This window comes from Mobula birostris, chromosome 21 (assembly GCF_030028105.1).
Source record: "Mobula birostris isolate sMobBir1 chromosome 21, sMobBir1.hap1, whole genome shotgun sequence".
Classification (NCBI taxonomy): domain Eukaryota; kingdom Metazoa; phylum Chordata; class Chondrichthyes; order Myliobatiformes; family Myliobatidae; genus Mobula; species Mobula birostris.
The window spans coordinates 30,962,673-30,990,530 of NC_092390.1; the positions used below are offsets into that span (position 1 = coordinate 30,962,673).

At 39.0% G+C, this 27,858-nt stretch overlaps 1 protein-coding gene across 1 annotated transcript in view; it reads left to right on the forward strand.

Moving 5' to 3' along the window:
• Positions 1 to 27,858, forward strand: part of pcdh15b (protocadherin-related 15b) — a 780,285-nt gene that overhangs the window by 713,179 nt on the left and 39,248 nt on the right. Inside the window, exons 28-31 of the mRNA XM_072239829.1 lie at positions 401 to 577; positions 5,321 to 5,539; positions 8,548 to 8,556; positions 11,520 to 11,630. Of these exons, the coding sequence (XP_072095930.1) occupies positions 401 to 577; positions 5,321 to 5,539; positions 8,548 to 8,556; positions 11,520 to 11,630 (516 nt within the window). The remainder of the gene's footprint in view (positions 1 to 400; positions 578 to 5,320; positions 5,540 to 8,547; positions 8,557 to 11,519; positions 11,631 to 27,858) is intronic.

Genomic DNA, 27,858 nt, shown 5'->3' on the forward strand with positions numbered 1-27,858 from the left:
TCTAGCCATCTCCAGCCTTGCCTCTATATCTGGGCACTGTCAACACCCACTGAAGCCCTTTCTTAGTGCTAAAGTTCATTCAAGGACTATCAGTGAGACCCCAGAATCTTATCACTCCTAAACCATTTCCATCTCCCACTTGCTAGTTTTGACATCATCCTGGCCAGTTTTGTGTAGGAAACAATAGTGAACTGTTTAAACTACACATGGGTCTCTCAGTTGATTTCCTGAAAGGGTTTCCTTCCTGCCTTGGTTCCCATTTACCATTTACAACCTGCTTCATCTTCTGTTTGGATCCCCATAAGTATTGTTTACAATCTTCAGGTAAAACATGAGGACATAAAGTACTTCCAAGATGTGAATATTTCATTGCTATTTTTAATTAAATCTGTGTTCTCAGAATTTTGGAGCGTTATGTGCAGGATCAAATTCCAGGTGCAAAAGTAGTGGTGGACTCCATTGGACCTCGGAGGCATGGAGATGGCTTTCAGGAAGAAGATTACTCCAAGTCAGATCTCATGGTTTATGCCATAGACCCATTGACAAATAGAGCAATATCAAGGAATGAGCTCTTCAAGTAAGTATAATGCAGTGATAACTGTTTTAAAGTTTAATGAATAACCACAAAGCAGACTTTTCCATCAGCTCCTTTAGTTATCTTCAGTTAGCATTGTTAACTGTATATAGATGATCCCCTTTATATAAATTCTGTACATTGACCGTGCTTTCAATTTAGCTTAAATTGAAAGCACAGTCAATGTACAGGTTTTATATAAAGGGGATAATCTATATTAGTTGAAATGGGCTTATTGATAGTGATAACTACATGATGCCCAATAGATTCCAACCATGATCTTAATTGGGATGTTAAGAGAGTTAATGTAACAACAGCTGAATATCATTCAAATGCGTTCTGTTCACCGTTTTACTTTTACAGGTTTAAATTCTTGAAGCAAGACATGTGTTACCAATTTATTTTATGTAATATAAATATAAATCTTACCAGCATCAGAAATGGAAGCTTCACACTCTGAAATTTTATTTTCATTAGTCTATAATAAACACAAGCTTGTCATGTCAGCAACACACATGCAATTTCACTTTCCAATGGGATTCATAAATAATGATCTTTGCCCTATCAAACAATGAACTGCTTTCAGATATGGACCTCTGAGAGTTGCCAGCTCTGTGCTCATTTGTAACCACCTCAACAGACTGGCATCATCCACTGGATGTTTACAAGATGTGATGATTATCTTTTCTTCTCTATCTTTTTTAATGAGACAAGAAGAGAGTTAATTTAAATGTACTGCAGATTTCCAATTCATATAAAAACAGTGTGCTTATTAAAAATGTCCTGGGAACTGTCCAAGAGTCTATACTCAAAGCAGTGTTCCAATATGCTCATTAGTGAGATCTGTGGAGTGTACTCTCTGCTATTGTTGAGCAACAATGATGATCATTAAAACTGGAGAAGAAGCAATAATTAAGTTTGAAGCATCGTTGTATTTCTTAACTGTTTTTGTATAACTTCCTGACAGAAGAGAAACTCTAGAATTGAGTACCTACACATTCAAGTGCTCATCAGTCAGAATACCATCCAGCAAATTCCTTAAGTAATAAGATTAATACCTTAGTTGACTGGATAACCTCCAAGGTGAGGACATATGGTTAAATAAAAGATTTAAGACAGCATCTAACTTAAAGAAAAAACTGCATATAATTATATCAAAATGGTGACAAGTCAGAAGATTGGACAGAATACAATACAGCATGGATTCAATGAAAGGGTAGGGAGAGGAGAACTTGGAGTACAAATGTAAAGAACTGGAAATGTTATTTCCCTCTCTGACTTTTCACTTCTTCTCATCTGCCTATTACTTCCCCCCTGGGTCCCCTTCTCCTTCCCTTTCTCCTATTGTCCACTCTCCTCTCCTATCAGATTCTTTTTCCTCCAGTCCTTGACCCTTCCCACCCTCCTGGCTTCACCTATCATCTTCCAGCTAACCTCTTTCCCCTCCCCCCCCCCACCTTTTCCTTCAGTCATCTTCCCCCTTCCTTCTCAGTCCAAAGGAGGGTCTCAGCGGGAAATGGCAACTGTTTACTCTTCTCCAGAGATGCTGAATTCCTCCAGCATTTTGTGTGTGCTACTTTGGATTTCCAGCATCTGCAGACTTTCTCATGTCTGTTTAAATAAGAAGTTACTATGAGTCTCTATAGATGATTAAAGAGATACAAAGTCTTATAGAAAGAGTTGGTCTTTTAGAAAATAGATCAGGAAAATTATGATTTAAACAGGTTTTTCGCAGTAGAAAATAAGTAACATCCAATAAATAGCTGTTAATTAGGAACTAAATGGGAAGGGGGAACACTGGAAAATTCCAAGCTCCTGAGATATGGTACTGAGCAATTGTTGGTTCAGAGTGATCGACTTCATATTACTGTCTCACAAGAAGAAGCTAATAGGGTAGTTGATGAGTCAGGTTTAAGTTTCCAAAATTTTATAAGTACATTTAAAGTTCCATTTCATTAGAAAATAGTAAACAGTCTCTCCATTCCAATAACTCCTTTATTCAGTAAGACAGAAAGATAATAAGAAGAAAACTACAGGCCATCTATCAAAAAGAAACTGTTAGAAGTTTGCATTACAGCAGGGCACTTGGGTAAATTCCAGGTAATCAGGCAAAGTCATTGTGGGTTTGGGAAAGGTATGTCATGTTTACCCAAGTTGTTAGAGTTCGTTGAAGAAGCAACATGTACTATGATGAAGGTGGATGAACCCTTCTTAGATTTCTAGATGGTATTTGATGAGATGCCCTATCAGTGGTTAGGAAGAAAATAAAAGCTCAAGTTCTGGGAGGTAACTTATTTATATAGACAAAAGATTAGCTCAAAGTCAAAAGTAAATTTATTATCAAAGTACAGGAGCCTGATGATTGAAGGGTCATGACTGTTTCTGAACCTGGTGGTATAGGACCTAAAGCTGCTCTACGTCTTTCCCAATGGAAACAGTGAGAAGAGAGTACATCCTGTATGGTGTGGGTCCTTGATGAAAGATGCTACTTCCTTGTGGCAGCAGTCCTTGTAGATATGCTCAATGAGAAGGAGGGCTGGGTCCATCCACCAATTCTTGTAGGCTTTTCCATTCATGGGCATTGGTGTTTCCATACCAGCCTGTGATGCAACCAGTTAGGATAATCTCCAGTGTGCATTAATAGAGATTTATTAAAGTTTTAGAAGACATGCCAAATCTGCAAAACTTTTAAGAAGGTAGAGGTTTTATCATGCCTACTTTGTGATGGAACTTATTTGTTGGTCTCAGGACAGATCCTCTGAAATGATAAAGCTAAGGAATTTTAAATTACCTACTCTGTCCATCTCCAATCACCTTATTACTAGCTCATGGACTTCTGGTTTCTTCTTCCTGTAGTCAATAATCCGCTCTTTGTTTTTGCTGATGATAAATGAGATTGGGTAATAGGAAGCAAACTTGGTTGTTACTTAGATCAGTTTTGGGGCTTCAGCTTTTTAAAATTTATATAAATGACTTGCAGGAAGACATCAATGGAATGTTTGCTAATTTTGCTGATGACACAAAGATGGGTAGAAAGTTGTGAAGAGGACACTGAGAGGTGACAAAGGGACATGGGTTGATTGATTATGTAGGTAAAGAGTTGGCAAATGGAATATCCTGTGGGAAAAAGTGAAATTAACCATTTTTGCACATAATAAAAACACATATTATCTAAATGCTGACAGATTACAGAACTCTGAGCTGTAATGGATAGGGCTGCATTAGTGGATCATTTGCCACAGGTACAGTGAAAAACCTGGAAAGCTAATGGGATGCAACACTGGGGTGGAGGTCGTGCTGCAGTTGTGATGAGAACAGATCAGGAGTACTGTGTTTAGAGCTGGTATCCTTATTTGAAGAAGATGTTATTGTATTGGAAGCAGTTCAGAGAAGGTTTACTGGAGTGATATGTGGAATGAGCAATGAGGAAGGTTAGATGGGACAGGCTTCTATCGACTGAAGTTTGAAAGAGTGACAAAGGCATGAGTTAAACATCCTGAGTTGTCTTGATAGGATGGGTGTGGAGAAGCCGTTTAAGGTGACAATTCTAAAAATTAAACATCACCTGTTTAAAATAGAGATAAGGTCTTTTTTATTCAGTCAATTTTGAGTCTTTTAAACCCTCTTTTCTCGGGGTGGTAGGAGCAATTTTTCAATATTTTAAGGTCGCAGAGAAGGATTCATGAAAAACAGAGTGAAAGGTTACCAGGGTAGACGGGAGTAAGGAGTGAATTGTACAATCAGATCGGCAATGGTATTATGGGATGGCAGCCTCGAAGAGCCCAGTGTCTCACTTCTGCCCCTAGTATGTAAATTTGTATGAAGTTCAAATGTCTCTTTCCACTTCCTCTAAACACTGCACAAATCACTCTTGCTCCCTTGTAACACTATGTGCCTAGCAGGATGGGATGAATTAATTAATTACAAGACAATTAGTTACGCTTCACTGCTGGGCAAATTGTTGGAATCCCATTCGAAAAGACTTAATTTAGGTAATTTGCTTACTCTACTTAAAAAGAATTTCCTCGTTTTACATCTAGTCCTTCTACCTATTATATTAAGTTTCTACCCAAATTACTTTGAAGTAAGTTAATTCACAAAATGCTGAAACCTCAGGATCCTGAAGAAGCGTCTTGGCTCAAAACATCGACTGTTTATTTTCTTTTCCATAGATGCTGCCTGACCTGCTGAGTTCCTCCAGCATTTTATGTGAGCAGTCCCTTGCTTCTGATTTTCACTCATTCCACACCATATGTAATGAAATACTGTGTCCCAAAGCTCACCCCTACACATATCCACAAAACACAGACCAACTCAGTTAGTGAGAACCGGGAACTAAATACTGAGCTTAAACTTTAAGGTTACTGTGGGGTTCTACACAGATCATGGAAGTCCATGTACAGTTTGGTTCCTCGCCCCCCCCCCCCATCTTCAGAGATAGCTGTACACTTACGTCATCAGGATTTCTCACCCCTTCTGATGTGTGTCACATATTTCATATTCCCTCTTCTCTGTCTTCATGCCCAAGTGCATCACTTTGCAACTCCCAGTGTTAATCTTTAATTGCCCTGAATGTGGTCATTACTCCAGTCTTTACCTGCCAGTTTAATTCTATTCAAACTTTTGCTGCATATAAATTAAATAGCAGGGCCTAAGTCAATTTGAGGCCAGTATAACATCAACATTATTTCTGTTCAGAAAATATAAGATTGTCTTTTATATTATTCTGATTTTTGTGATTTATAGATTCTTAGATGGGAAGCTGTTGGACATAAACAAAGACTTTCAGCCTTACTTGGGACAAGGAGGTCGTATTCTTGAAATCCGCACACCTGATGTGGTGGCAAATGTACAGAAGCAGGCACAGGCTGTGGGCTACACGGAAGGTGCTTTACTGGCTCTGGCGATTATTATCATCCTCTGTTGCTTGCCCGCTATTCTGATCGTTATGGTCACCTACAAGCAGTAAGTATACAACCGATGCACTAGTATGCTGCAACTATGATTCAATTCGTTATTGCTTGAAATGGAGTATGCTTTCTATTATATTGCCTCTAATCAGTGTTGGTTGCTTTGGCTGCAGTCTACCATCACTGCAGGATTTGTATGTGTCCAGGATAAGGAAGTGGGCAGGAAAAATCATTGCGGACGCCTACCATGCAAACAGCCTTTTCCAAAAGCTTCCTTCTGAAAACCACTATAGGGCTATTAAAATAAAAAATCCACACCGTCTTAAAAGTTTCTTCCCCAAGTAACAATTCTAGTTAGCAGCAGTCCCTTTTCTATTACCCCAGTCACTGCACTGCACTGCACTGTAAACACTTTAAACCACTTTTTATAATACTGTTTACGTTGTAAATACATGCTGGTATTTAAGTATTTATATACATTTTATTCCATATGCAAACTTTAAATCTAACTTTATTTTATATATTATTCATTATAATTGTTGAATATTGTTTTTGCTGCATGTTGCACTAACACACCACAGCAAATTCCTAATACATGTAAATGTATATGGCAAATGAAGTTGATCCTTAAACCAGTGATAAACTCCACCTGCCTCACTATGTGATGCTGAATTGAATGCAATTCCCATCAAATTGGTTCTCAATTGCTCCATGGCCATCTGGATGGCAAACTAATAAGAAGGGCTAGCCCACATTGTGGAAGTTTCTTGTAACTGTCACAGCACCACTGATTCACACAGCATCTCAGACCCAGGCAGAAAATAGCAACACAGAGTAATCGAGGATTACAGATACCTATGTGTTCTTACTTAATATGTTGTTGGAATATGGTGTTGCAAGAACATTTGACATATACACACCAGTCATAGCTGTTCATGAGAAAGTGATGGTAGTTTTCTTCTTGAGCTGCTGCCATTCATCCAGTGAAGACATTACCAGTGCTGTAGCGTTTTTGCTGAGGGACAGTGGTAAGGCAGCTATGCCTAGTACCTTGGAAAGGTGCTTAGAAGTGATTGTGTTCTCCTACACAAGCTCTCTTTATCCTTGACCATCTGATTTGATGATGCTATGGATGAAGAAGTTATTTAAACACTGGTACTAATTAACCAGAAGAACTTGGTTTGAAACCCTCTCTCCTCGATGCAAACTAATCTTTTTGAGTCATGCAACTAGAGAGGCAGCTTCCTTTCATGCTGATGCAAATATTATAAAAGTTGTACAATACTAGCCCAGCCTGCTGGCTTACAGTTGCCAGCTAATGATGCAGATGCTGGAAATCTGAAATGAGACCACAGATGCTGATAAATTCCAGCAAGTTAGGTAGCAACTGTGGACAAAGAAAGGAAGTGAACTTTACAGACTGATAACCTTCCATCAGAAGCAAGAAACTCTCTTCTGTAGCCCGTTACCTTAAAGTGCTGAGGAGTGCAATGATTGCAGATCTTACTCCAAATACTGGCTGTAGGCATTGAAGCCATAATCATTGACCTGAGATGTTAGAACAGCTTCTCTTGCTATAGATGCTGCCTGATATGTTAGATTTTCCAGAATTTTCTGTTTTTATTTCTCTTTGCAATGTGAAAAAGATATATATTTCTTTTCTTTTTTCACTGAGGTTGGGTGAGACTAGAATTGGAGGTCATGGGTTAAGGGTGAAAAGTGAAATGTTTAAGGTGAAAATGAGGGGGAGCTTCACTCGGAGGGTGGTGAGAGTGTGGAACGAGCTGCCAATGGAAGTGACAGACGTAGATTTGATTTCAACATTTAGGAGAAGTTTGGATTGGTACATGGAGGGCTATGGTCCAGGTGCAGGTCAATGAGACCAGGCAGAATAATAGTTCAGCATGGATTAGATGGGCCAAAGAGCCTATTTCTGTGTTATAGTTTTCTATGACTCAAGAAGGAAATAACCAAAATGCACAATGACAGTCTTGTGTACCTGATTTCACCCTGGCCTCCACTGCTGAGTGGAGATTGCTTGTTCTCCCTGTGATGGGTGGATTATTTTCCCCACATCACAAAGATGTGCTGCAGGTATTTTAATAGTCTACTGTTAATTTTAGGTGTAGTATTTAGGTGAGTGATAGAAATCTTGGGGAACATTGATGGAAGCGTGGGGGAGAATAATCAAAGATTTATGTAAATTGGTACCTGATAGTGATGAGGACTCAGAGTCAAGAATGGTGACAGACTCAGTTTCCATGTTATAGGGCTCTATGACTGAAAATGAACCATTTAAATTAGACCATCTTATCAGTTTATAAAGAAAGACAAGTGGCTCCAATTCTGCATGTCTCCACTGTATGCTGGTGTTCCAGCACACTTCACTATGTGATAGTATTTTAACCTCCCCATTCTATTACTACTTTTCTTCATGGTTTTTTCTGCTTGATTTCAATGATGCCACTCTCCACATCAATGAAATTTCCTCCAACCCTCTCACCAGGATCACAGCATCAACTTTTCTGGTTTTGTTCTGATTTAGTTTTATCTATTAAAGTAACTTGCCGCTTTGAATATACAATTAACTTTAATTATTTTACCTGCATCATTCTAGTTTTGTTTGACGTTCAAATTTGTGTGTCATTGAGCTGTTTGTTGACTGCCTTTAGGGTGCATGATTTTTGTAAGACTTTGTTTTCAAACATTTTCTCACTGTGTTAAAAGATGATACCTGACATATGTGTGGTATTCGTGGTCTGGACCTACTTTGAAGTGATTCTAATTTATGTGATTCTTTAAAAGTGAGGGCTGAAATTCTGTACATCTTCTGCCAGCCCAAATCCTCACTATTAGTCAATGTGGAATATCGAATCAGACCTACATTGTTATTTCACTATCTTCAGCCCACACGTTTGCCTGTGACAGAAGCTCATAATTTCAGCTCTGCAGTCTTGTCAAGAATAGTGCATGTTCAGTAAGATATGAATTGTATGCCTAAAGCATCAAAATCATTGTTTAACCACATCTTTCTTGTCTTTTCTCATTATTCCATCAATTCAGATTTAAAGAGTAAGTATAGAGCTTTTATTTTTAGGTAATTTATTGTTATTATTGTCAAGGTGCTTTTTGATTATGAGTACGTGGAACTGAGATCAGCTTAACAAAAAGATTTAGTTATTCTATGATATGCCATTGCTGCCAAAACAAAGAAAATCACACACTTGGTTATACTTTAACCTGATGTTTCACAAACCAAGTAGTTTTAGCAAACACATAAAATTTCATGTATAATTAAACAGTATAAGCTACTAAGATGCAATTAATATTGGGAGTTAAGGAAAGTAACATTTATTTTAATAGCATGTGCGAAGAGCCATTTCATTCTTGGTTGTTCATGCAACGATTTTATAGTTTGCAACTTATGATTAAGCACAAATTCTACTTCATTGATATCTTATGTACTGAAATTATGCTAGTAAAAATTGTCTATTACAAAATGACCCAAGAAATTGACAGATTATTGTAGTCATAAACAGTTTCACGGCAGTACTTGCTATTACAGTACACCTCCTAAACAGCTACTGAAACAAATCAGAAATAATGAAAAACACCAGCGTTCTCTGGAGGTGAATGGGCTGTGTTCTCATTGGAACAGGTAAGTTTCAAAGACAGACTGCCAGAATAAACTTTCAAAGACGGTTCTTGCTGGCTGAATGGCCTTCAATTAAGGTCTGTACTTTCAAAGTGAAGTTGATTAAGACTAAGATGTGAAGAAATTGCTTTGCAGTTGTGAATCTGGAATTCTTAACCTGAGATTACTATGGGTGCTCAGTCATCGAGTATAATCAAGGCTGGAATCGATGTTTGGACACAGAGAGAACGAAGGGATAAAAATCTCTGATAAGCATTTAATGATAAATATTTAGTGAAATAGTTGCAGAAATTTTCTCTGTAATGCTTGCTCTGCCACCAGTTCCTACATTGTCCTTCGAATGATCCTTCAGTTTTGAAATATTCATCCTTGTTTTGTACCGCTCTATCATATGTAACCTTCTCCTTCGAGATATGTAGTCTTCACCAATTCTGATTTATTGTACAACTCTGCTTTAAAATATAATAAATAAATGTGGCTTCTGCTCTGAGGTTCTGAAATTCACTCCCTTAGGATGAGCAGTGATGTATGTTAGAGTGAATTGTTGTCATAGAAATGTCCAAAATATTAAAAGAGCACTTAGCCTGCTTGTCCTTTTGATAATGACATAGGTTTATAATCTTTGAACACAAAGAAATACTGCCAACAGGTCACAAATAGGAAAGCAAACCTCCCTAATTTTTTTTCAGATTTTATCCATACAATTTATACAGAATAGAAACATAGAAACAGAGAAATCTGCAGCACATTACAGGTGCATCGGACAACAAGGTTGTGCTGACCATGTAACCTTCTCTAGAAGCTGCCTAGAATTTCCCTTCCACATAGCTACCTATTTTTCTAAGCCCCATGTACCTATCTAAGAGTCTCTTAAGGGACCCTGTTGTGTCCACCTCTACCACCTTCAATGTCAGTGCATTCCACGTTCCCACCACTCTCTCTGTCTTTCAGATATTGATGTGCATTTTTAAGTTTATGAAATACAACGTAATCCAATCAAAAATATTAAACCATCTGTCCTTTGAAAGTTGCCTACTTAGAAAAGGCAACATTTACTCGGACTCAAATGCATGTCTGCTTCACCCAAGGTGCCAAAAAGAGCAATCAGAGGGTTAGGTTCGAAGTGGCAATTAAGAATATGGGATAGGGTTGAAAAAACTTCTCTCCGGGATTTCTCTAGGCTAGGACAGGCCCAGTACATATGGATAAGAGAAACCTCACCCCCTTTACACTTATCACAAACGGGACTAGTGTCAGGGTAAAACCGCAATAATTTAGTTTTAGACACAAGAGCCCTGTGTACAATCTTAAACTGCAAAAGGCAGTGGCGAGCACATAAAGAGGTTAAGTTAACTGACTTAAGAATTGAATCCCAAACCGCATCAGATAAGTAGATATTTAAATCATGTTCCCAGGCAGTTCAAATTTTATCGAAGGGGGCACGCCTCAAGATCACTAACTTATCCCGAGTAACAGATATTAAAACTTTACCCAATGGATTGATACAAAGAAACAGGTCCAGAGCCTCTGATTGCTCTTTTTGGCACCTTGGTTGAAGCAGACATGCATTTGAGTCCAACTAAATGTCGAACTTTATCTTTTGCCTCTCTCTTGGCTAGACGGTTAGTTCTTCTTAGGTGGAAAGATGCTGCCCCACACACTCACAGTCATGGCTTAGTGATATTATGTCCTGTTTAGACCTTGAAAAGATTCATTATTCACTTCTTAATTCGGACATAAAGTTTCATAACGTGTGGGGACCTTTTCTTGAATACTTTTGGAGCACCTCTTTAGATTAAGTTTATCCTTTTTTTTGTACTACAATCCCTTACTCTCAGCATTTTTTCCTGTAAGTTTTACGGTTTTTTGTTGTGAATTACATTATAGTTTTGGCAGTCGGCATTATATTTTCTTTTTTTATATATATATTTACAGCTCTGTAGGGTCGAATTTTTTCTTTTATACACAGAAATGATTGGTCTAGGGTTTTTTTAGTGGGAGGTTGGGGAGGATACTAATCTTACATGAGTTTATTTTGGGTGCTTTTTCTTTATTGCTATGAATTATATATTGGACATGTTTGTTTTGCACTGTATAAATCTCCATTTTGATGATGGGTTTTTTCTGTAGCTACATTGTAGAAACGCATAAAAAATTAATATAAAAAAAGGAAAAGCAACATTTACAAGAACAAATCTGAGAGGTTTTGGAAAGGTGATTCATTGGTAAATGCTTTCGTAAATTTGCATGACTCGGTAAACAACATAATGTTTTTATTCTTTTGATACACAAGGAGAATGAGTCATTTAGAAGAGTCCAATTTACCAGTACAAGAAGCATTGATGAAAGGATACTGATTATCTATTTTGCTTGTGAATAGGCGACAGGCAGAGTGTGCAAAGACTGCACGGATCCAGATGGCTTTGCCGGCAGGGAAATCAACCAGTGGCCCAGCAGCTAACCTGTATGAAGAACTGGGTGACAACACTATGTAAGTTATTACACAAGAAGACATTGAAAAAATAAGGCAAATTAACTCTATTCTATTTTAATATATTTAAAATTTAGTTCAAGTGACTATCTTTTAATGTGCAAAAAGCCTTTTTAGGACTGAGCTTCAGAATTCTAAAATCGAGTGTAAGGGTTATGAATGACCCAACTTATGAAAATCTAATTTTAAGCAAATTTTGCCATACATAGTTAAACTATTTTTCAAACTAGTAATAATAATACTAATATTATGTGTAATTAATTAGTGAATACAATATATTATATATTCCATTAGTTTAATTATGAATAGCATGAGGGTGATTATTCAGTAAAGTGAACAAATTATAGAAAATGTATGCAGAGCAATACAATATGGATAGCAATAGCAAATGGATGTTTCTGACTTACGGAGGATTCGGCTTACAGACAATTCCTAGGAATAAAGCCCCAGTATAGCCTGGAAATTTCAATATATCCATGAAGGTGTACTAGAACGCCCAGTGTATTCACGCCCAAGTCCAAATCCACTGGAGGCTGGAAGATGAAGAAGAGGGCCTGCCCTAGGGTTAGAGGACTGTGTATGTGTGCGTGGGAAGGAGGAACAGGACTTGCTTTGCTGTTGTTGTTTTCTTTCTTGTTTTGTTCTGTTTTGTTATAACCTGTGTTGTCTGATGAGCATTATAGGTATGCTATGTTGGCACCAGAATGTGTGGCCACACTTGCAAGCTACCCCCAGCAACACCATCAGACGTGTCAGTTGTTAATGCAAGCAACGTATGTCACTGTACGTTTCAATGTACACGTGACAAACTTGAATATTGAGTAATGAAGTTGCAGTGGGACAGAGACCGTTTTGGCCATTGGCCGTCTACTTCAAACTTAACTTGCAGTCAGGGTTCAAGACTTGGAGAACCTTCCTCTGATGCTGCGAATAGGAGTCAGGGGAGGCATATGTTTGGGAGCTAGAAACCATTTTTTTACTGCAGTAGGAGATTATAAGAGAGAGAAATTGGAGGCCAGAGATATGAGACTATCCTTTATTGCAGTGGATAGGGAAAGAGGTAGAGATTTGTAGTCGGGGGAGAGGGGAATCAGAGGCCAGGAGATTACCCATAATAAGGTGATGGTGGAAGAGGGATTAGTGAATTTCAAGGATGGGAGTGGCTAGAGGTCAAGTTGAGGGGATTGTATGGGATGACTTGGATTGCAGACTCATGCCCAATGACTGGAAAGATTTTAAGGGGTAATTTTTGTGCTGGAGTGGCATGCAAGGAAGGGTGGTTCACAGATTTAGTTAAGTAATTTCCTTGGCTAGTAGGCTACCCATTTAATTGTTGCACTTTGCACCTTCTTGATCCAGTACTACTCAGTGACAGGAAACCCCAGAACAAAGTGGTCTATGTTTCCCTGCAACATTCCAAAAAGAGCATTGCAAAGTGTATATTATTATCCCAACAACCCCCGATGCAGAAATACTGTTGCCTCAAAGGTAATTCATAATTTATGTCTATAAATGGCCAGCTGAATTTTTCAGTGATGCAAAGATGGATATTATTGTGTTTTACTAATAAAAGGAATCAGTTTTCAATTGCATAACACTGAATAGATGTTGCACAATTGAACATCCTGGAATATATCACCAAGAAATAAATTGAAAGCTACTCTAAATGAACCAGCAGGAATCACCATCCCTTAGTAATAAAGAAGCTGTTTTTACAAGAAAAAAATGAAGCATAAATGGTGCATCAATTAACTTATTAATTGATTGGCAGTTTCTTTACAAGTACAAATCATGATAAAGGTATTTCATCTAAAGAAATCCACTGGCATTTAGGCAGTTATGGCAAATACCATGGTTAAAAATATAGCACTGAGGCATTTGGCTGTAATTTATATCTTATAGCATCGTTGGAGATAGTTTATCCCTGTTGGTATGCAGTACAATTCATGAGAACCAATCATGCAGACTGTGTGCAAATGCAGATTTCAAAGAATATAGTACCTCTGAAAATGCTTCAGTATTCAGTTTTGCTCCCTGATACGGAATGAATTTCCCATCAGCAGGATTCATTTGACTTCATTATCACTTCCTCTCTAGTTTTCCATGTCTGTTATACATGAGCAACATATGTACTTTCATTTCTGTGAAATTACATGTTTTTACTATTTATGAGTATGCTAAGCAAACATATTTTGTTTTATCTTTGCTGAAGAACTCCACTGTTTCTTTAACTTTTGGTATTAGTAGACATCAGCTCTGCCTGCTACTTCTGTCCAATCTAATATGGGGTTTAAATGCATGGGCATTACCAGGAACCTGAATTAGTTCAGACCTACTTTGAAGTCCAAAGATGCATGAAATGCTAGAAGTACTCAGTAGGTCTGGCAGCATCTGTGGAGAATGAAATAGAGTTACCATTTCAACTATAAACTTTTACCAGAACTAGAAACATGAGGAAAACAATTGTTAAAGGTGCAAACAGGTGAGGGAGTAGAGAGAGCAAAGGGATTGTTTGTGATACAGTGGAGGTAAATATTGTCAGTTGAGATGATGTTTTTGGTTCTATCTAAATTAAAAACAAAAGGATGGTGAAAGGGAGGGAGCGAGGAAAGAACGTGCTGGAAGTGTGAGATGCAGACAGGTTAGTTGCCAGAAATCTGAAACGAAGGAAAATTCTGGCAGCTCGGGCAGCATTTTAGGAGAGTCAAACAGTGATTTAATGTTACATGTGGATGGCCTTACATGAGAATGAACTTTGATTCCCTTCATCAAATAAAGAACTGAGGTGGGTCTCCTATTTGGGCTGGATGATTGTCCGCATATTCCCTTCATAGGAGGGAACATGAGGACAAGAAAACAATTGCCAAACTCAGAACTTGGTTTAACTTTGCATTTACCATTGCCTATAGAATTAGGTAACACCCTGAATCAACACTTGATAAGAACAGACAAAGGCAAGTAAGTCAAGCTAGGATCTCAGGTAATTAATGACACTAGTTTGTTCTTTAATTGAGGATTCTGAAATTTTATCAATACTCTTTCATCATCTTGATGGAAAAACTAATTAGTTTTATTAATTGAACATAGAACATTACAGCACTAGACAAGCCATTCAGCTCATGATGTTGTGCCAATCCTGATGCCAATTCATAGTAGGCATCTTCCTCCTGTGTATCATCCATATTCCTCCATTCACTTCATATTCATTTATCTATCGAAAAGCTTCTTAAACTCTACCAAACTGCCTGATTCCATACTACCCCCTGATAACCCATTCTAGGCAGCAACCATTCTTTGTGTAATAAAACTTGCCCTTCATACCACATTTAAACTTCCTCACTCTAATCTTCAAAACATGTCTCAGGTCTTTGACATTTCTACCCTAGGGAAAAGATTCTGACTGATCTAAATCCCGCTGTATTCTTGAATAGTGCTTTGCCCTGTCCACATTTCCATCAATTATGGTGTCATCTGTAAACTTGCTAATCCACCCATTGACAGTTTCATCCAAGTCATTGATGTATATCGCAAACAACAGAGGTCCCAGCACTGATTCTTGCAGAACACCCCGGATTACAGACTTTAGGCAGAATAACAGTGTTCCACCGGCTCCTCTCTGTCTTCTGTGGGCAAGCCAGTTCCAAAACCAAATTTGCAATTCACCTTAATACATTGGGATTGTTGTTCATTATAAGTTTTTCAGGACAAATACCAAAAAAGGAGGGTATTCAGCTTATTGTAACATTATCTATAACATATATAGTTAATTGTAAGGCTCAGCATTATTGCAGTTTATTAAACCTCTTCTGTCCCTTCATATTCAAATAGGGCAATAAGAGTAAGAAATTTAAAATAAATATTATGTCATTGTTTGGGTGTAGGAGGTGGAATGCAACTGGAAATGACACTGACGGTAGATAATAGTGGAATCTGGGCGGGGCAGCAGTTTGAGAAGAATGTAGGGTGAATAAATTGAGATTAATATAAATGACTGCTTGATGGTCAGAGCCGAAGAGCTTACTGCATGTTGTATGACAATATGCCTTTTCTCTCAAGCATTTTGTTTGTTTAACTTACCTACTAATGCCTGTTTCCTTCCTGATACTGTCACCAATAACCTACTTTTGGGTTTAACTTCTAGGCATCAGTAAGTGGTTTGATATTTTTAATACAGTAAAACTGAACTAGAAAATGTGGTAGACAACTTTTCAACCTAGACAGTTGTATGCAAACAGTAGTGGTGACATTTTTAGATATATTTTCAGTTGCTATATCTTTATAGAGTGCTGTATTCTTAATAGCCAATAGAAGATTTTCCTTAGGACACCCACGTCATTATTATTGTAGTGATATGTGCAGAATCAAGCCTCATTATTACAAACATTCAGAAATTATCAAGGTAATTCTTAACAAAAGTACATGTCATCAAATTGTGATCTCCTAAACTGGCTTCATGTAAATGTTTAGAATTAAGTTACAATAAGTTCATTTGTAATAATGGGGCCCTTTGCTTTGTTTCTTAGCTTAAATATTAATGTTCTTGCATGTTTTCTTACCCCGATTATCTTCTTTTCTTTCAAGTCTTTTTCTTCTCTACCATTTTCAACAAAGCAGGGGAAAAATATCTGTTTTTGAAGATGGAGATCGGCAAAGACTCTTAAGCACGTTCGCTTCTCGTGCTATTGAGGCTCATAAACAATCCACTGTCAATGGAACATTGAAAAATAGTCTTCCCAAGTCTGAAAGTAATATCACATATTTATCAGACGAGAACCCATTGACTACACGGAATCCCATTTATGACGCTGGCATATTTATGCCTCCTGAAAATTGTGTTTTGACCCATAATAAAAAGGGATCAGTTTTAGCCAGGCATTCACCTAGAAGAATAGCTTTGAAAGATTCATTATTCAGACTGCCAGCTGAGGCTGGTCACCATGCGTGGACATTACCTTCTCGTATTCATAAGCATCAAATGTATAATACCCTCCATAGACCAGTGATTATGGATCCAGTGCAGTGGGAGAGGAAATTGCTTGAAGAAGAAAGGAAAACTGAAAACCAATTGAGCAGAGTGAATCCTTGTATTAAAGATGCTAACACTAAGCTAACTGTTAAAGAGCAAGCAAGACAGTTTGAACAGCAAGCCTTGCGAGAAATGAAGCAAGTCAAAAAGCAGGAAACTCTGACAAACAGAAAAGGCCCCATCAAAAGTATAAATATGGTTGCAACACCTCCAGAGTCATCAATATCTGCCTCATCACATCATCATCATTCCTTCTCTTCTGCAGCAACTATTTCTCTGACTTCTGTTTCTGTGTTATACTCCTCATCTTCCATTAGCAATAATCATTCTGTTACCTCCGAAGAGCTTTCTCCCTCTGATGATAAGAAAACAACCCCTGCTCTTGTAAGAACGCCGAGTGAATGCAGTTTATTTACTCAGATCTGCATATCAATGGAGTCAACCAGTGAACTGTCAGGGAACAATTCAGAAACTCCTCCTCCTCCCCCTCCCCCTCCTCCTCCTCCTCCTCCTCCCCCTCCCCCTCCTCCTCCTCCTCCCCCTCCCCCCCTTCCTCCAGCTTTGTCTTATGCTTTCCCACCTAAATCCAATTACCCTCTTCCTCCTTCACCGCCACCACTTCCTCCTCTCCCTCCTTCTCATACTTCATGTAGTTCTCAGTCACTTCCTCAACGCTCATCATCACCAGTACCTCCTCCTGATCGTGAGGTCTCATCATCATCAACCACTCAGAACCAGGCTCCACAGAAAGAGTTAAAAGGAATTTTGAAGCGTATCCAGAACCTAGCAGAGATTGAAAAATCCGTTGCCAACATGCAGAATCAAGTAGATAAAAACAGAGCCATGTACAAACAGATCAGAAAGGCAAAAGCCACAAACGAGTCTCAAGGACAAGGGACGGAATTGGTACCTGGGCCAAATGTGAATGGGCAGAGCAGTTTTCGAAGCATTGTGCAAGAACTGGAAAAACGTTTTCCACCACAATCCACTTTATTCTAATGATTGACTATTTTATTTGTCCATTCATTACCATTCACCTTTCACTTTAAGCTGATAATTCCAATTTGTTCATGTAGGCTGTACAGTTTACTATACTGCACTTGAACACATCCTAATAGCAACTGTATTGTACAATCTGTTACTTAATGAATTGAAAAGACTCAATGGTGAACAAGGCTCGACAGTGACTGGCAACCCCAAATAATCTGATTGAAGTGTGGATGTCTTCCAAAAATACAAGTATAAATACATAAAATGTGTATTAGTTCAGCATTGAATTTAATTTAACTGAGTTGTGGTCTGTTACCTAAGTCCTGTGAGACCATTTATATGACTAATTCCTTTAAAACCATGTTTTATCTTATGTAGTAGCATTTTCTGAGCCAAGTTATTTCAGCACCCACCTACCACTTGTCTGTATGTAATTTTGGAATGGGAGAATTGGAGGGAACTTTGCCAGCTTAGCCAATTAGTTTCATTTTGTGCAGATGTTAGGCTTGGATTTGCCTGGTGTCTCTTAAGAATTGCTCTCCGGCCGTTAAACAAGGTTAGCTTGTTCTTTAGTATTTCCATTAACTTATGCTGTTAGAACTGCTAGCAAGCTGCGTGTGGAGTAAGTAACTGTGCCAACCATTCCAAACTCGTCCTTCATGCTCCAATAATTTTTACTCAAGGGAAGAGAATGTTAGTTGCCTCCAGCTAAATGGTATTAGCTTCCAGAAGGTCAGGCAAGTTAGCTTCATAATCTACAGTTTGGTGAGATTGATCATTTAAATCTGTACTAAATCCATTGTAGTGGCAACATACCCATGTAAAAGAAAATAATATCTTATAAGTTTTAATATAAATATATGTTCCAGCTTAAGTATTAACTTACACATGGCTTGTTACAGTTTACTGCAGATCTCAAACCCTTGTTTTTGCTTAATATGATCAGTTTTGCTGAAATAATGTGCAACAGTGCCAAGTGACTATGCAAAGAGAACAGGCTTCTGACATATTTCAATACAGGTGACAGATAGTCTCCGAGCTGTATGGATATGGTTTACATTTTCTGTGAGAACAAAGGCAATTGACTGGAATAGTGAACGCAAGAAAACAGTTACTCAGTAGGTGAACATCAGAACAAAGCTGTTTATTAGAGTTTAGTTTTATATTAATGGACACTATTATTTTTATGCTTTATTTATTTTGACTGAGGATCATTGAAACATAAAAGATGAATTTTAGTTTAGTTGCTATTTTATTTAGTTATTGTTTATAATACAGGGTACAGAGCAGGATTTAATTACTAAATTGTGCAGTGTAATGTATTGCTAATCTTGTCATTCTTTGCGTTAATTCTGTATGTTGTAACCGTGCACCAAATAGGTGATAAATGGAATCAGAAATACTTCATCATATGCTATTTGATCTTTTATTTGCCTACTTTCAATCTGATATCATTGTTCATGACAGATCTGATGTTTTCTCATCAATGGTTCTGCAGAAAATACAGGATGTCATTATCTTGCAATATACACATTTAAATTTTTGGATTACCACTTTAATTCATGTTTTAATAAGAAGATCATGATGATTTAACATTTTGCATTTTTCACTTCCATTATCATTAATCATCAATTTTCATTGTTAAAAAAGTGAGCTATTCATTCTGCTATTGCACTGTGACTGTTAAATGTTCAGAATTTATGGATGATCTGTATTTTACTTGAAGGAGGGAAGGAATGTATGGTTGGTGCTATTGTCATGTGTTCTTCAATTGCCCCAATTGCTTGTGTAGCAGAAATTCCTTATTTTTAATTTGGATAGATAGAATTTAAGACAGGATGTCAAATTTTGCTCAGGTATTACAGACCAGTGAACTCATAGGAATGTAAGATTTTTGGACAATGTTACATATTGACTGGGTTGTTCCTCTGGGAAGAGATCATAAGACCATAAGGCATCAGAATAGAATTAAGCCATTTGGCGCATCAACTCTGCTCTACCACTCAATCATAGCTGGTTTATTTTTCCTCTCAACACCATTCTCCTTTGATAGTCTTACTAATCAAGAACTTATCTGCTTTCACTTTAAATATATCCAATGACTTGGCCTCCACAGCCATCTGTGACAGTGAATTCCACAGATTCATCACCCTCTATTAGAAAATATTCCTTCTCATTTCTGTTTTAATGGGATACTCTCTCATTCTGTGGTGTGCCCTCGAGACCTAAGCTCTCCCATTACTGAAAAAATCCTCTCATGCATCTACACTGGACGGCCTTTCAATATTCGATAGGGTTTCCGATGAGTACTGGCGCAGGGTCATCAAACACTCATTGTACGATAACCTTTTAATTCCTTAGATCATTCTCATAAATCTCCACTGGATCCTCTCCAATGCCAGCACATCCTTCCTTAGATATTGGGCCCAAAACTGCTCACGTTACCCTAATTGAGTGACCAACTTCTTAATAAAGCCTCAGCATTACATCCTTACTTTGATATTCTAGTCCACTCAACATGAATGCTAACATTGCATTGACACTTTCCATGCTCTGTCAAGTATGGAATGTCAGTGCCCAAACGTGCTTTTAGTTCAAGTCAAGTCAAGTCAAGTCAAGTTTATTGTCATTTAACTATATGCAGATATATATAACATATATAACCATAGAATGTATATAGAAACAAAGCAAAATTTCTCCAAACCAGACCAGGATGTAAAGCACAGTGGTACATAAAACACACAATAACTTGTAAAGCTAAGCATAAAATCTACAGATGAATCCCACATAAATAACAAACTAAAGTGCATTAATATTAAATGTAGTGAATCGCAGTTTAGTCCTGTCCTCACTTCCCTTTTCCCCAATTACCCCTGGAATAGTGCAGAAAAAATTAAACTGATCGGAAACCCTTCTTGGCTTAATGCTGCATTGTACAAGGCCAACAATGTTTTATCTTCACTGACTTTGAAGTCAGCCAGGGCTCCTACTGTTGGATGGCCTCATTTTAAAAATAATCAGTCACAAGGCAATGAATTAATTATCAGAAAGACTATTTTTATTCATGGGTTTTGAAGGCCCAGTTGGGGGTTAACCTTGATGTGGCAGGTAAGCTGCTACTAAGGAGGAGCAGGAACATTATGTGATTCCAAGGAGTCTTTGCCTCACTCACCTCCAGAGCTTTTGAGTATTCCGCAGCAATCTCTCACCTCTATAGTGACCACTGATTCCCCCAATCCTTCCTGCCTTCAACAGACCCCTTCCTTGTGATCGTCAATGCAACCCACTGAAATCTCCATAGCACCCCTTGTTATCTCCAGGACTTGCTCACTGTGATTTCTCATCTCCAGACCACGCCTCCGCAATCATGAGGTTTGGCCCCTCCCTGTAATCTCCTATCTACTTTCCCCAGCTCAATGCAAGAATTTTATGTAATCTTCCATCCCGGCAAACTCTACCTCACCCCTTCAGTAACTGAACTACCCCAACACTGGTGATATGTCCCTCATCCACAACCAGTCCCACCTCTTCCTCTTCTCCTCTGTAGCCATATCCTATTCCAGATGACCTCTCTTCCCCTTCCGGAGTCTCCTCTTTGCAACCAGTTCCTGCCCTCAACATAATGAACTGAAGTGGCTAAATCAATTGGTATTAAAACTTAGAATGAACTGAGAAAGGAAATGCATTGTAGAAGCTTTATATTCCCAAATGTTTATCCCATGTTAGTTTTCTGGCAAATCTCTGTTTTTCTTATGTCAGGTAGTATCTTCCCAGTCCCCATTATACTTTTATTGATAAGTGCGTGAGTGCCGGTTGCTTTCTCAATAGTACTGCCACAACAAAATCTATGTAATTATTATGACTTTAAGAGGGAAAAATTATTCCTAAGAAGAAAACCAGGCCATTTGAACCTCTAGTGAGCCACTAGTTAAATAATCCTGATCTATGTTTTAACTTCCGCTGTCCATCTTAGATCCAGAGCACTTAGTACCTTTACTGAAAGCAAGTCCACAAGTTTTCATTTTCACATTTTCAATTAACCCTCAGGTTTTGTGGAGGACTGTGTTCCACATTCCTCATTGCTTCCATGAAGAAGGGCTTTCTGCCATCACCGTTCTTTGTTGTAGGCCTTCACTACTGACTTTATTATCAGTCTTTTCAAATGGCCTGCTGACTTAAACAAGCCATTTGAAATGTTAATTCACTGCTGCCATGCAACACATTGATAGAATAATTCAGCAGAATTATCTTGATGTACACCATCTAAGTACCATTTCATGGATAATATTGGTTTCAAAAATATCTTATGCCATTACCAGTTCCTATCAACTTCGAAGCATTCAGCCTTAATTCCAAGAGGTTTTACTGAATACAAATTGTATATGTGGTTAAATCCTTTCAATCACTACCTTGAAAAACTCATATTTATAGAGCACTGCCAACATAACTAAATATCCCAGGGCAATGAAATTGACAAGGTATGATGCAGAGTATATAGACACTGATAGCAAGGTAGTGAACCAAAGGCTTGATGAAATAGATTGATTCAGAGAGCATCTTAAAGGAGTTTTAGGTAAGAAATTCTGGAGCTGAAGTTGAGAGCTGCTGAAATCTACTCTGGTAGTAGTGAAGGATTGGCTATCAGAATGCGCAGAAGATGTTCACTAGAGGAATACGCAGATGGAAAAGATACATTTTCAGGACTCATCTTGCATGCCACAGTACCCGAGGAGACATGGGATTACGTAGAGGAAGAGAGAATTTAAAAGAAGTGGGTGAGTGGGTGGGGGGGGGGTGTGGCAATCAGCATGTTGTGCGCACCACAGTTCCTGAGGACACATTGGATTGTGCATAATTTGTCACTCGGCAAGGTCCAATAAAAAGTTAGGTTTAAGCAGAGAGGCAATTGTCTAAGTGGGAGTAGAGAGTTGAGACTTTGGCAAAGGCCATAGGTAGATTTTTTTTTCATTATTTATTCTTCCTTTCTTATTGCAGATTTAAAGCTGTGGAGATATCTGGTGCAGGATAGTGGAATGCTTCTCTTGCGGAATGTGGAAAGGCAGGGAGACCTCCGGTGTCCCTGACAACTACCCCTACAAAAAGTGCATCCAGCTGCAGCTTCTAACAAACTGTGCACGAGAATTGGAGAGGGAACTGGATGAACTCTGGTTCATTCGGTAGGCCAAGGGGTTGATAGACAGGACATACAGGAAGGTGGTTACACCCAAGGTGCAGGACACAGGAGGGGGAAAGGGGATAGGCAGCCAGTGCCAAATAGTCCTGTGGCCATTCCCCTCAGGAACAGTATACCACTTTAGATACTGTTGGAGTGGGGGAAATGTCCTAGCAGAGGAAAGCCACAGCAGTGGGGTGTCTAGCACTAAGTCTGGTTCTATGGCTCAGAAGGGAATGTGGGGGAGAAGGGGCAAGCTGTAGTGATAGGGGATCGTGATTTTAAATTTACACATATTGAGTGGGACTTGCATATTGTAAAAGGGCTGGATAGGAAAGAGTTTCTCAAATATGTTCAGGAAAGTTTCCTTAATCAGTACGTACAAGTCACAACTAGGATTTCTCCTATTTGGAGATGAGAATGGGCAGGTATCAGGTTTGCTTGGGGGAATGCTTTACATATACGAATCCTGATTCCATTAGTTTCAAGGTAATTATAGAAAAGGATAGGTCTGGTCTGCAAGTTAAGATTCTGAACTGGGGAAAATCCAATGGTATCAAGAAGGATCTAGCAAGTGTGGATTGTTTTCTGGCAAAGGTGGGAAGCCTTCAAAAGTGAAATTTTGAGTGTACAGAATGTGTATGTTCCTGTCAGAATAAAAGACAAGGTTAACAGGTTTAGGGAATCTTGGTTTTTGAGAAATATTGAAGCCCTGGTTGTGAAAAAGAAGGAGTTGCGAGGTGGTTCATTTTGGTAGGTCAAATATGATGACAGAATATAGTATTAATGGTAAGACTCTTGGCAGTGTGGAGGATCAGAGGGATCTTGGGGTCCGAGTCCATAGGACACTCAAAGCTGCTGCGCAGGTTGACTCTGTGGTTAAGAAAGCATGCGGTGTATTGGCCTTCATCAATCGTGGGCCTGAGTTTAGGAACCAAGAGGCAGTGTTGCCGCCATATAGGACCCTGGTCAGACCCCACTTGGAGTACTATGCTCAGTTCTCGTTGCCTCACTATAGGAAGGATGTGGAAACAATAGAAAGGGTGCAGAGGAGATTTACAAGGATGTTGCCTGGATTGGAGAGCATGCCTTATGAGAATAGGTTGAGTGAACTCAGCTTTTTTCCTTGGAACAACTGAGGATGAGAAGTGACCTGATAGAGGTGTATAAGATGATGAGAGGCATTGATCGTGTAAATATTCAGAGGCTTCTTCCCAGGGCTGAAATGGCTAGCGCGAGAGGGCACAGTTTTAAGGTACGTGGAAGTAGGTACAGAGGAGATGTCAGAGGTAAGCTTTTTACACAGAGAGTGGTGAGTGCATGGAATGGGCTGCCGGCAACGGTGGTGGAGGTGGATACGATAGGGTCTTTTAAGAGACTCCTGGATAGGTACACGGAGCTCAGAAAAATAGGGGGCTATGGGTAACCCTAGGTCATTTCTAAGGTAGGGACATGCTCGGCACAGCTTTGTGGGCCAAAGGGCCTGTATTGTGCTGTAGATTTTCTATGTTTCTATGCATAGCAGATATGTGCAGGTAAGAACAAATGAGATACTTAAGAAGGAGAATTGCAAGAGAACACTTAAGAAGGAAATCATGAGGGCTAAAGGAAGGCAAGAGGTTGCTCTAGCAGTCAAGGTGAAGAAGAATCCTAAAGGCTTCTACAGATATGTTAAGAGCAAAAAGTTTGCAAGGAACAAAATTGGTTCTCTGGAAGATCAGAATGGTAATCTATGCATGGAGCCCAAAGAGATTGGGGAGATCTTAAATGTATTTTTTCCAAATGATCCAAATGGTTCCATTTATTATCAATGTATACGGTTTACAACCTGAAATTCTTACTCTTCACTGACATCCAAGAAAAACAGAACTTCAAAAGAATGAATGACAGAAAACGTTAGCACCCCAAAGCCCCCTCTCCCCCATCCCTCGAGCAAGCAGCAAGAAAGCATCGACCTCACCCCTTCCCCTGCCCGTTTCAGCATAAAACACCAGTGGCCACCACCCACCAAGCAACAGCAAAGTAGCCAAAGATCTGCATGATCTGCAGTCAACAAAAACTATTGCTTACCCGCCAGTTAGACATGCCACAAGCTTCCTCTCCTACTCCTACTAACAAGGGACAGAGAGATGTCACCCATTTCACAGCGAAAGGGGAGACCAACAAACTGTCGTTATTATGACGTTACAGTCTGCCAAGTCGCTGTTTATTCCGAGAGCGATCGTTCGACTACAGAGACCTTCGTCTGCAGTCTCCGCAGTGGCGGAATCCTGTGAAGCTTCAGTCTGCAGCACCAGCCTGAAATCAGTCATCCAGAGTGCTGCAACTCGGTGTCTTCCATGCCACGCCTGGACAATGTTGGAAAACAGCTGATTGGTTGGCGAGCTCCAAGAACGGGAACTCATCGCTGTGAAAAACTGCAATTTGAGTGCTGTTGCCGATCAAGAAGCTCAATGGAATCCTAGTCACCTTCAAAAGCAAAAAAGTGGTATCAAAGAGAAGAATTTAAGCTGTTTCCGCAGATGAGCTTGAAGAGGCATGTGAATTGACTCAGGAGACAAACGCAGTCTATTGAAGTGAGGCAAAGCATCAGCAAGTTCATGGACCCTTTCCAGATTTCAAAGGCAGAGGTGTTTGCTCTCTTGGAGAAAATTATTATGGATAAATCCCCAGGGCTTGACAAGGTGTTCCCTTGGGCCCTGTGGGAGGCTAGTGCAGAAATTGCAGGAGCCCTAGCAGAGATATTTAAAACATCCTTAGCCTCAGGTGAAGTGCCGAAGGATTGAGGGATAGCTGATGTTCTTCTGATGTTTAAGAAAGGCTCTAAGAACAACCCAGGAAATTATAGACCAATGAGCCTGACGTCAGTAGTGGGAAACTTACTGGAAGATATTCCAAAGGACCAGTAAACATAACACTACTTTCATATGTGAAGAGACCTGGGTGGTGGCAGGGAGTTCAGTAATCTGCTCAAATATTCTTCACAAGTTATGGTTTTTATATTAATTATATAATAATTTTATAATTAATATAATAAAAGTATTGTTTTCCCCAGCATTTAGCTTCTGGGGTGCCTCAGCTGGTACTGTTCCATTCCTGAAGGCTCAGCATAGGCATTGGCAACCTGAAGTATCTTGAATTCTCAGATCAGGAAGCAAAGCAATGGCATCTACAAGGAGTCTCATTCTAGAAGGTTTCAGAAACCCCATATCCTATCTTATCCTGTCTGAGACAATGGGTTCGCGGGCTCAGAATCACAGCGATATCTCTCCTCTTGCAGGAGAACCTTTGACCGCATCCTTGTTCTCATTGAGGTCAAAGAAGTTATAACTGAAATTCCTGACTACTGGATAATTCCAGACAGCTGAAATAGGTTTATACCATGTGGCTCAGTTTGCTTCTCACTACACTAGTACCCTCTGATTGTTTATGATTGTTGGATCTTGATGCTTTTGCATTCCAGAGTTTCTTCAGAAGTCAAGAATAAGGCATTGAACTTGTTGCTTATGGCCATTTTATTAAATGTTACAAGAATGAGAAACAAACAAGAGCTGACATCAAAAGAAAAGACAAAGAAAAAATGGTCTTGGACATTTCATACTCTGAATAGAGAAAACAAGAATTCCAGTAATAAGAATCAACCTATAAATAGCCAGATTCAAGTAACATGACACCTGCTACTGAAAACTAAGCAACTGTACCATAATTACGAGAAAATTTACTGAACAATCACGTTAAATAAAAATACAAATAAACATAAAGTTAAACTACAAGAAAAATATTAATCCTACATCTCAAACCAACCATTCTGCTATAATTTATTTGATTTTCAGGAAGATGGGTAATACCTTGGGCACTGGGATTTGCATGTTCCCTACAAATGCAGATAGTCATTGATGTCATCAAGTTCAAACATCAGGTTTCCAATAACAGTGCAGACATTTTCATGAGTGAAAAGATTATCCATTCCTTAAATGTGAATTACCAGATGAATTTCTTTATAATCAATGCCATGTTTCCTGGCTCCCATGGCTCCTTTATTCTGAGGAGTCCCCTTTGGCAGATATTTCCAATGGTAAGCACAGCCTTGAATGATTGAGCATGATGAATGAAGGCTGCTTCCCTTGCTTCTGTGACTTGTCGCGAGGGTTTGTACTCCACCCCACCCTGTGAGCACCAGTACAGTGGAGACAAGCAATGTGCCAGAGTAGTAGTGGAAGATGACATGCATCAGTCCAGGACACAGCCTGTTGTTTGTCCCAACCAAGCACTTTAACTTCATTGTAGTGTCATACACAGCCTATCAACTATATTCAGCATCAGGTGTGGTAGCAATGCAGCATGGGGGCTGGGAGCCTGGAAACTTGCAGGAACAGGATGCAAGTGGAAGGTAGCAGTTCAACATTAACAACCTCATCTCCCAGCCAAATGAGGAGAGAATCGTCTGCAGGAGTTGTAGGGACACAATGCAGTGTGCAAATTTCTAAAGCAAACAAAGAAACTTTCTCCATGTACCAGTCATTACCACTAGCCTTGTGCACCCTTATAAGTAGATTACTGAGAAAATTTATTAATTTCTCTCAATTTATGCTTTGTGACCCTATCTGCACTGATATTAATACACCAGTAATCCAATAAGTTGCTATAATTATTTTTCAATAATCCAATAATGTTGGAATAATCCAAATTCAGAGATGTTGCATGACCTGCTGAGAGTTTTCCAGCGTTTTCAGTTTAATGTCAAATGTTCCAATATCTGTAGCTTACTGCTATTGCCAACAGCTTTTTATTTGCTGATGAATGGCACCTTGCATAAGGAACTTTGACTGCCACACAGAGTACATTTTCCTTGGAAGATTTCTGCTCTGTATGTGCAGAATAGGAATATGAACAACTTGAACTGCAGTTCAGCCTCAATGACGGTTAGTCACCATTGCATCCTGTGCGGCTTAGAATAATACACGTCACAATATATTGATCCAATTGTCATGCAGTGAGTAAGGAAGTGCACCAAGGAGAACATAAGAGCATTTCAAGAG